The sequence below is a fragment of the Ooceraea biroi genome, chromosome 1, assembly GCF_003672135.1.
Source record: "Ooceraea biroi isolate clonal line C1 chromosome 1, Obir_v5.4, whole genome shotgun sequence".
NCBI classification, from domain to species: Eukaryota; Metazoa; Arthropoda; class Insecta; order Hymenoptera; family Formicidae; genus Ooceraea; species Ooceraea biroi.
In genome coordinates this window covers 6,357,279-6,369,111 of record NC_039506.1, presented here as the reverse complement: position 1 = coordinate 6,369,111, position 11,833 = coordinate 6,357,279, and the positions used below count along the sequence as shown (strand labels likewise).

The window sequence follows — 11,833 nt, the reverse complement described above, 5'->3', positions numbered from 1 at the left end:
AACATATTGGTTCGATTTGTTGAGAATTTTTTATTCGGTTTAGCAGCGTCAAGTATTTTCAAAAAACGCATTTGTATTGACATATTTATATATGAATATGTATTAAAATATTTATTCGTATCAATTCAAATATCTTATGAATGTACTTAAGATGGTCTTAAATAAGAATCAACAATGAATATCGACCAAAGAGTAATAATAAAAAGTAATAGATTTTCTGGTTTGCATAAATACCCATTGTAGTTGGCGCAATTTGTTGATATCATTAGTTTTGTAGAGTTCTTTTTTGAAAGAACTTCGGGTGTGTAGATCAAATTGTACGCGTTCATATTTAACTATTGACGAGATCTGGACGAGCAGCAAGCGGATACTTTGTTTTGCACCTCTTATGCACGTCGACCTCCTGAATTTGTTGAGATGAGTGCGATACAGGATGAGGACGAGCGTAGAAGACGCTCGCTGGAGGCTGGCAGAGAACTGGCAAGTTTTATTTATTCTCTCCTCTTTTTCACCGTTCTAGTTCCGCGTTCGTTTTATCGATTCGTTATACAACTTTTATTGATAATTTTCTATTGAAACAAAGTTGTGTACATATATATAAGTGATAATAAAAACTTATATTAAAACATTACATATACAAATGATAATAAAAGAAAATAAAAAGAAGTCAAATACATACTCACTTGTTTCAATACCTGCAATATCATATACATATATGGTATTGGTAAGGATAATTATTCTTTTCTGATAACTTTACAATTTATAGTCTCCTTTTCCATATAAATGTACAGCCTTTGTTTCAAACAAACAATTAATCATACAAAATTGTATTATATTTATATTTTTAATTGAATATGTAATATAAAAATATTAAAAAGTGATTTTTATGAAATATATATTTATGGTAGGTATATTGAATGTAACTAATAAATTGTTCTCTTGTCAATCTATTCTTAATTTTTTTATTTCTTTTTAAAATTATTTGTATACGTGACATATTTTTTATAATAATATCATTATGCATATCTTTCTCCATTATATTAAACATGTGTAAGGAATTATAAATTGTTATACATTTAGGGAAGCGTACGAACCTGAACCCGATAATAATTCTACTGAAGTATTTTCACTAATTACGTTTGTAGTTTATATATCATAATTATGTTTGGTTTTGATATCTAACACAGAAATTTAGTAATTGTTCTTCTGATCTCTTTTTAAGCTGTGCTCGCTTTTCTGTACTAAAGTTTACCGCTGTATCTATTATTTTGAGTATAACTTTATTCAATGCTGCTCGAACCATTGAAAACTTCATAGCGTACTCTATTATAAATCTGGAATAAACATAACAAACCGAATTATAATAATTTTAAGTATATTGCATAATTTCTTGGTACAATTAGTAAGTGCATCGAACATTCAATGTAACATTGAAGAAATTTTTCTGTAAATGATATTACTCACTTCCAGCCTTTGTGAGCAATCCATTCAGCATAACTAAGTGAAGCATATAGATTCGGCATGTCTAAATTTAATGCATCTGTAGCCAATAACATCATTACTTTATAAGGCATATATATAAAAGGATAATAATTTAAAGGTTCAACGAGACACCTCGTCATATGTTCCCATTCGGGTGTAATTTCTTTCAAATTCGGTATTACCCAATAGCGATAATAATCTTGCACACGTTCTTTTACTTCCTCGAAGCTGCCATGGCAAAAGTTCTGTCTGACAAATTATGATGATAAGCGTATAACAATAAAGAATAAAGATATAATTATAAGAATAATAATAAGTATAATTACAAGTGTGTCACAAGTGTTATCTATAAAATATTTATATATACATGGTTTATTAAGTATACATATTTTATTAAGATTACAATCGTCTTACTCGTCATCAAGTCCAAGAGAATACCCATAATATCTCCACATATGACAAAAGGCTTCTAGATCTTCATCGGTTGCGTTATGTATTCCAAGCTTTTGTGGAGTGAGTAAAATTGTACTTATGAAGCTGCATTGAGTCATTGCTATAGATGTCGAATGTAGACCTTTCGGTTTATGCATTGGCAAGTTTTCAAGCATGATATGAGGACGTTGACCAGATTTTTCAAAGGGGCAAGCCAAAGCAAAATCTTTTAAAAGTAATTCGCGATCCGGGCACCATGGCTTCGCAACTTTTGACGCATTGTCGATTTGTTCATCGTCCAGCTCGCACAGTTTTTTCCTCATCAACGAATGCATTCTATGTGCATATTCCATATTTTTACATGCGGCTGTTCCTTTAACCCAAGGCTGCCCGTTATACCAGTCCAATATTCGTAGTATGGTTGACAAATACCTTGCAAATTATTAAATCGCTTTTGAAAATTGCTTGTGCTTGGTACTTTATGCGGCACAATAATATATTAAAAAATATAAAAAGCTGGTTATAAATGTATAGGAAAAAGTTTTACGAAAGATAGATTTGGTTAAATCATATACATTTTGTCATAACTTTTGTGTACGCGTGCATGAATGTGCGCGCGCGCATTTGAAAGAGATTGAATTTCTATAAAGAAATATTAAAATTAATTATTTTCGAGATAACAGTATAATATTTATTAGTAATTCATCTTAGAAATATCAATAAATAATAAAGATTAAATGTAAGAATTTAACATTTATATATATTAAATGTTTAAAAGTCTACGTGATACCTAAAATATACATAGATGAATGTTTCTATATACACAAAAGTATTTTATAACTTAAGAATTTTATAAAAACTAAATTATTTGTTAAAATGAAATTTGAGAAGTGTTTTTGGCAGATACGTGTACTAAAGTAACAATCTTTTGGATATATGAGTTTAATGAAATACGTTAAAATATAAATATGTAAGTAGTGAATGCTACACTTAACACATTGCAGTTTTTCTAAGTACAATTTTGCAAATATGATAAGAAACCAGCAATTTATATAAAGTTGTATGAATAATATTTCAAACTAAAATATATTTTTAACGTAACATATTATTGGTTTTAAAACACAATCATTAATTTGTATAATATTTTATTACAATTAAATTAATAAAATTAAAAGAAAAATACCTTTCGAATCCTAAATACGGCGTATCAGCTTGTCTGTTTTGGATAATCGGTTTTAAATCATCGACAAAAGAATAGACATATATTATGCCGAGTATTTTAGCAAAAATCACTGAAAGATAATAATCGCGCACCAATTTTTGTCCTCTACTATATTTTTCCATGTCCAGCCATTCAGGTATCTCCGTTGGTGATCGATCAAAATTTGGTTGCTGATAAAAACTTGGGATGTAGCGCAACAAAGTTTGCGGTACAGTTGGAAAGAACGTGGCAAGATTCTCGTTAATCCAAGTATATTGCTCCTCTACGGTCCAGACGTCGAAATTATCCGGAAATAATTTTTTATCACACATGTTTTTGATAGCCAGTACATATTTGTATACATCAAGATTTTTTGAACTACTTCTGATTTCTTTCATACTGTCTGATGTGTTGTTAAAAGCTGTCATGTTTCACGGAAGAGCACTCTTTGAAGTGTACAATGCGAATGGCAAATGGTGCTAAGTGGATTCATATTCTTGACCAGTGATCAGAATTACTTCCACTTTCGATGCAATTTTCAACAGCTACGTCTACTTCTTTCCCCTTGCATCTCTGCACGCCGGCGAAACTTCCAAGTCACGGTTGCATCGTTGACGGATTATCAGTGAAGAACGTGATATACATTTAGTTTAAAAAACACATGCATATTTTCGAACCAATAATAAATCAATTTGAAACGTGTTTTAGTAACATATCGACACTTAATTATAATAGAAACACTTAATCCTTTTCGAGAATCCTCTCGCAGTTAAAATTGAGGAGCAGAATCTAAAATTCCAGTAGGAACTTTGCAAAATGCAAACAGATATTTCTCTTAAATCGCGGACAGAGAAGGGAATAGAATTCTTTAAAATTTTAGAGAAATCGTCTTATTCCAAATTAATAAATTGCAGTCTTTGTATTTTCGTATTTTCTTAATGTTTGGTTCTACATATCTGAATGTTCCTTTTCTAAAATGAAATATATAAAAACGGATAAACGTTCTAAATTAAACGAGGAATTTTTATCGTCATTGATGCAAACATCTCAAACATCAATGTCGACATACCGTCATTTGTAGAGTCACATAAACGATTCAGAAGATCTGATTCATAATCTCTTAATAGTATGTATTTTCTATTACTCAAATAAAGTCGAAAGTCGTTCTTCTTCAGTGGAATAAACCTATTGGGGATGCTAGTTAAAAGAAAACGTCAGCAATAGTACCTTATGGGTAACATGGAAAGCTGTTGTCGCGTTGTATAATGTAATAGTAATAGTAATATATAAAAATAGAAACATAGAGGATTTCAATAAGAATAGATTAGTAATTAGGAAGTGCGCCCCGTGCAAACACCTGCCGACAGGACATGTGACAGTCCTGTGTCTCAACGGCGCAACTTGTCACTTGGAGAATTCGCCAGCAGTGACGCAAGAGTAAAGAAGTAGGCGTAGCTCTTGAAAATCGCCTCTAAAGTGGAAATAATTCCGATCCTAAAAAAATGCTTGATCATCAATATAGCTAGTATCTATCGTATCTATTTAGTTCACAGTGACGAATAGGTGTACAGGATGAAGTCATTCTATTTTGCTGTCATTCATGAAGTTGTTTTTATACTTTTTGTTCCATTTTTTCTACATCACTTACCTAATAGCATTAATTTGGTTGTATAATATATGCGTATATGTTGTATAATATGTGCGTGTCATTTTTATATTACGTAAGAATAAATTGAACGATACCGAATGTGTTTGTGAAGAAAACACATTTTGAAAAAAATGGACATCGTTCACTTAGCACGTAAAAGATATTAAATTGAAAAATGTCCAGTTATCTTGACAGGAGGGACAAGATGTATACGGTTGCAATTTATTAAACCACTCAATTTAAATGTTTGTTGCCTTTGAGCGAAGTGTTTTTATTACTGTGTTTCTCTTTTAGTATGATTTTTAATTACTGAGTGAATAGTTAATTCCAGCAGGTACTTTAGAGCAGTCATGATTTTGATAACGCGTGTCAAGGTTACTGATGAGGAGTATTTTTATTGATATTTTTACAAAATGTTTAAATTACTTTTGATATCTCCTATATTGTCGTATGGTACGCTGTTAAGAACTATCACACATATATTTCACAGAAAAATTCTTTTCGAAGCATAAAGCGTGAATGGTGAATGCTGCAAAGTCCATTTTTTTGGTTCACGGAACTAAGATGACAAGAAACATGACTCCAAATCGGAAATCAAAACTGGTACTCATATTTTTTATTTATTGTTGTTTTACATATGCATTAATTAATTAAAAACGAGTATTTTATTATGTGTATATTATAAAAATAAAAAAATTTATCTTTTTAGAAAAAGATAAAAAACATTTTAAATCCACGCGTGTTACGAATTATTTGCATCTATTTTTCTAAAAACTGGTTTCTTGTATGTTTTTAATATACTGACATGTACATATAAGGAAAATTATAATTGAAGTTCTACGCATTACGTCAATCAGTACATTAATATCTCTTTGATGATCTCCCAGATAGCAGAGAGAGTTCAAAAAGAATTCATTTGTCATGTCACTAATTCTGAGTTCATTTTCAGATGCAAAAAGAGTTCTTAGAATTCTTTTGAATTCTTTTTGCATCTAAAAATGAACTCAGAATTGGTGACATACAAGTGAATTCTTTTTGAACTCTCTCTGCTATCTGGGCTCTTTAGTTTTTATCTTTGCTCACTAGCGCAAACACTGCTAGCGTCAACAACTTCTTTGCAGAAAACTGAGAAAATATTGGAATATTATTAACATTATTCTTACAATAATATATTAATAATTTTACAGAAAAGGAATTCATTAGAATACTTTATACAATAATACTAATTTGCAATAAGGTATTCATTTTTCTTATTAGTAAATGCGCAGATAAAAATTTAGTATAAATATTGATGTTGTCTTTGGCTATTTTCATTACATTTTTATTATTATATAATATATTGGATTGACCGAAAAGTCTATGTTCTTTGTTAGCACAAATTAAATGCAAAACTCTGCATTAAGAATTAAGACAAAAGTTTGTGTTTCGGAAGATTCGTGTGGATTTCTTTGGCAGGGTTCAAACGCAAAAACTTTGTATTAATTCTTACTGCAAAGTTGTGCGTTTGAATTTTGCTAAGGAGATCGGCATGAATTTTCCAGTTAATCCAACACTGTCGGAGAGAAATTCATTTAGAGATTATATTGGTTCACACACTCTGCATATGATTCCGAACTACCACCTTACTTATACTTTAATCACTATGTAATTAGTTATCTCGATACAAAGTTGCTGTAAAAATTGGCAACAAAAAACTTTTCATAATATTCTAGATATACGTTTTGTTTATTCAACACTTTTTTATCAAGGAATTCGCTTCACCTATAACATTTATACTAACCGTTCCAGACATTGTAACGTTGTGACGTTAATCGTTCAATATTAATTTTTGCACAACAGCAAAAAGCAAGAGTAATTTCGTTTTCTTCTTTTTCTTTGAAAATGTAATTTCTTAATAAGACAACTATGTACGTGTAATAATATGCGTAATAATATCTTCGTTGCGTAATACTATACGGAACTTATTGTTAGTACTGCAGAATATTTTATTCGTCAAAACATTTGTACAAAATGTGCAAACATAATAACTCATGGCTTAGCAGTTTGAATTATAATATCTTCGCAGCAACGTTGCAATGTTACTGCAATATTACTTCGAGTTTCTATGTCACAGGAAAAGACGAAATATCAAAAGTAAATATTAAAAGTATTCAATATTTCCAGAATTAAATATGAAACACTACATAATGATTTGTGATATGTAATTAATCACTTGATCATAGTAAAAGTATCTTTACTTTTTATTTCAAAAAATATTTATAGTTTACATATATAATATTAATATAAATCTTAAAAGATAATGTTATTATATAATATTAAACTTATATAGAAAATAAGAGTAAATGTACATAATGCTAAATATATATATATATATATATATATATATATATATATAAGATATAAATTCAAATAAAATTAAAATTAAATGTGTAATAACTATATAACTGAACTGAAATGTTTTACGAATTATAAACACAACAAATTCTCTTTATATAATCATGTTTTTGTTCGATAATTGTTTTTCTGATCTCTTTTATAGTTCTTCATGTTTCTCAGGAGTAAAGTTTGCTGCTTTAGCAACCATTTTTTGCACTATTTTATTATGCATTACTCGAAAACTTGAAAATCTCATGGCGTAATGCATTACAAATCTGAAATTATTAAAATAATGAAAGTGTAGGATACATATATTTTAAAGTAGATTATTTGACAGAATCAACACGTAAAATTAATTAGAAAACCAATATTGCAGTAATAAATGTTACGGGCTTACTCACGTCCAACTCTTATAAGCAATCCACTCCAGATAACTGAGTGATCCATGTAAATGCGACATACTTAAATTCAGTATATCTGTAGTCAATAATATTATTGTTTTACATGACATGCACATTAAAGAATAATAATTCATGGATTCAATTATACATCTCGTCATGTGTTCCCATTCAGGTGTAATATCCCTTAGATTAGGTATTATCCAACATTGATAAAAATTTTGCGTCCGTTGTTTTATTTCTTCGAAACTGCCACGGCAAAAGTTATACCTGACGAATTACACAAATATGATCACAAGTTGAGTTAATATTTTAATATCATCTTTAATTATGTATATGTTTTATTTTTCTTACTCATCTGCTATTCCAAGAAAATATCCATAACATCTCCACATGTGACAAAAGGCGTCTAGATCTTCATCGGTCGCATTATGAATTCCGATAATTGTCGGATATAAAACAGCAAATCCCAGAAAGTTGCACTGGGTACTTGTCATATCTGCATTATTTATACCTTGTGGTCTATATGGTGAATCATGGAACATAGTATAAGGACGCTGTCCGAATTCCCCAAGTGGGCAAGTTGTGGTAAAATCTTTTAAAAGTAGTTCACGATCCGAGCACCATGGTTTCGCAATTTTTGACGCATTATTGATTTGTTCATTATTGAGTTGACACAACTTTTTCCTTATCATTAAATGCATTCTACGTGTATATTGCATATCTTTGTATGCCGCTGTTTCTTGAACCCAAGGCTGACCGTTATACCAGTTGAATAGTCGTTGTATAGTCGATAGGTATCTTGCAAATTATTAACTTGTTTTAAAAAAATTGTTAGATTATTTCGCTGATTTATTTTGTTTAGAACATGTGCATGTATAGATATATTTATTGTAATGTTTACATATAAAGACATTATGCAAAAGTCTGAAAAAATACAACATATGTGCTTTTGATCTTAATAAGGATTTAATAACAATAATAATAAGTCTTTCCTATTTTTCTGATATTGATGTATAATTTTTCGTGTCTATTAACCGCCGAATAAAATACACAATTTGGGAAAAGTATAAAAATTTTGCATTTATTTATGTATTAAATTATCTAGCAATGTTTTTTTCATCTTTTGCGAACTTTTCGCTATCGTATTTTTATACATTGAGAAAAAAATGTAATTGATCCAACGAAATGTTTTGTCACGGGCTGCCAACAAAATATATACTTATTTCAACAAGTTATATATTGAATCAAATATATAATTGTTGGATTATAATTCTCGTATGTGTAATCCAAGAACTACATATTTGTTTCAAAATATAACTTGTCGAAATAAGTATATATGTTGTTGGCAGCCCGTGACAAAACATTTCGTTGGATCAAGTACATTTTTTTCTCAGTGTACATAAATTTTTCTTATATTATATATTATTCTATCTATTAGAACTATACTAATAATAGAACTATATTATATTAATTTTATTTGAAACAGATTTTTGTTATAAGTAGTACAGAAAACATAAAGATAATTAAATCAATCAAATCGTTATCACACAGCACAAGATTTCAGTTATTTTTTCATCAGGATTTGATCGTATTAAGAAAAAATACCTTGTGAATCCTAAATATGGCGTATCAGACTGTCCCGTGATGATAAGTGGTTTCAGACCATCGTCGAAAGAATAATTACACATGGTACCTATCAATGTCGAAAACATAATTGCGGCATAATTCTCACGCACAAATTTTTGTCCTCTACTATACTTTTCCATGTCCAGCCATTCGGGTAGCTCCACTGGTGATCGATCAAAATCTGGCTGTTTAAAGGCAGCTGGGATGTAATTGAGTAAACTTTGTGGCACATTTAGAAAGAATATGATGAAATTCTTGTTAATCCAGGTGTATTGTTTGTGTACAGTCCATATGTCGAAATCTTCCGGAAATAATTTTCGATCAAATCTATTCTTGAATGCTATAACATATTCGTAGAAATTACTCAGACTATCCTTGGAATTTTGAACACAATCACTTAACATGTTATTAAAAGTCATCATATTTTATATAAACGCTTTCTTTACAGACGGTGCGAAGATAACTGGGGTCAGATGCTGTAACTTGCTTATCGATAACTTTCGGTATCGTTAACTAGCGACAATCTATGAGAGCCACGCTTTTCTCCAAAATCGACCTTACCAGTGGTTGTCTTAAGTCTTACTGCTTAAGTTTTTTCGTGTCACGGCCTTTTATATTTTACATTTTTACACGGCTGTTTTACATTTTAAAATGACTGCTTACATTCTCGACTATAATTGGTCGCACCTCTTAAGTCTTAAATCTTAACGTTTAAGTTTTTTTCGTGTCGATGGAATAAATGAGTTTTTTAAATAAATCTTCACTGGTTGCGCAAAATGAGAAATCTTTTTGCACGATATCAAGGACCTAATTTTGTGCTCTGTTGGCACGCTTGGCCATGATTGAGTAAACGTAATTTTCAAAGAAATAAATCTTTTTTATTACGCTTCTAAATTCTTCTAAAACTAAACTTCTAAAAGCATCCCCATATTCGTTTATCGTGTCCCCAATGTGGATGATAGTCATTTCGTGTGTACACAGTGCCAAATTTTTTTATTATTGTACGACATTCGCCAACAAGCTCATAAGATAACTGTAATTTTCCATTTTTTTACGTTTGGAAAATAAAGTCTTGTTTTCACACTACATTATTGTGTGCACTTTTAACGTAAATGTTGTATTATTCGATTCATAGTCATGAATCATCAAAAACATGATCCTCCAAAAGAGGTCTCCATTCTTAAAACAAACGCGTACAGTATCTGATGTTTCCTTCAAAACAATTTAATCTTAGTATCTGCTGTTTTCATTATTTCTTGTATTTTCAGAGAAGAATATATCTATAGATTTTAATAGCTTACCCTGAACATATGATACTTGACAGTCATCTTATTTGAGCACTATGTTTATGATCGACTTACGCTAATTATACTCGGAACAAAGTTGCTGTAAAAAAATGTGCAGTAAATGTCAAGATTAAAATGTTGAATCTTGCGTTGCATTATCAATTTTATTTCGTTCTAAACTTTGTTATAGATACAATTGTATAAACTTTTAATTTAATAATTTTACTGTTCTATTTTCGTAAAGTGAAAAGTAAAGAAAATGCATGCTGCAGTTATCATTCGTGATTTATATTTGTATCGAAATAGAAACTAAGTATATTTACATACGTATAATATTTTTTTCTTAATCAAAATTGTTTAAATTTAGGCAGCATAGATACAAATGTGAAAATTTGATAAAACAGATCGATAGTGGATGGAAGAAAATGGATAATTTACATATTTACAATGTTCGTGTGCTCGACAATTTATAAAACGACAATGTTTTTGCGAATCGTGCGTGTACCTCGTCGTGTAATAATATGCGGGACTTAGTAATGCAGAATATTTTATTCGGCGAAACATCGTATAAAATATGCAAATATCAACATAATAACTTATGGCTTAGCAATTTCACTTATAATTTTTGCAGCAACGTTGCAATATTACTGCAATAGTGCTTCAAGCTTCTATGTCGTAGGAAATACCAATATGAACAGTAAATATTAAAATTATTCAATATTTCCAGAATTAAATATGATAAATGATTTGTGATATGTAATTAATAAATTGTTCGTGTTAAAATTATCTTTAATTTTTATTTCCAAAAATATTTATTATATTGGGTTGGCCAAAAAGTAATTGCGTTTTTTTTTTATATAAATAAAAGGCGAATTTTTCATGGGAAACAAAAACTTTATTAAACAATATATTGTCCATTTTGTTTGATTATCTTTTGCCCTTTTCAGGCAACTTCATGATTCCGCGCTCAAAAAAGTTCTTATCTTTTTCAGCAAAAAACAATTCCAACAACGATTTGATATCCTCATCAGCAGTAAAGGTTTTACCATTCAAGGCGTTTTGCAAAGAACGAAACAAATGGTAATCTGATGGTGCCAGGTCTGGCGAATATGGTGGATGTGGTAACACATCCCATCCAAGCTGTAACAATTTTTGACGAGTGACCAAACTTGTATGTGGTCTAGCGTTATCATGGTGAAACACAACACCTTTGCGATTCACCAATTCTGGATGTTTCTGTTTGATGGCATTATTTAATTTATCTAGTTGACGACAGTATACGTCTGAATTAATGGTTTGATTCCTTGCAAGCAGCTCAAAATACACAATACCTTTAAAGTCCCACCAGACTGACAGTATAATCTTTCTTTGGTGAATATCT

The 11,833-nt window shown here is 30.0% G+C and overlaps 1 protein-coding gene and 1 pseudogene across 1 annotated transcript; both read right to left on the bottom strand.

Annotated features, from left to right (window-relative positions):
• Positions 1–948: 948 nt before the first annotated feature.
• LOC105277782 lies at positions 949–3,599 on the bottom strand. The gene is made up of 4 exons (XM_011336405.3): positions 3,098–3,599; positions 1,897–2,346; positions 1,465–1,731; positions 949–1,334 (listed from the first exon to the last, which is right to left on the bottom strand). The coding sequence occupies exons 1-4, from the start codon at positions 3,541–3,543 to the stop codon at positions 1,160–1,162; spliced, it is 1,338 nt and encodes a 445-aa protein (XP_011334707.1). The 5' UTR covers positions 3,544–3,599; the 3' UTR covers positions 949–1,159.
• A 3,652-nt stretch (positions 3,600–7,251) lies between these two features.
• Positions 7,252–10,494, bottom strand: LOC113561429 (annotated as a pseudogene).
• Positions 10,495–11,833: the final 1,339 nt, after the last annotated feature.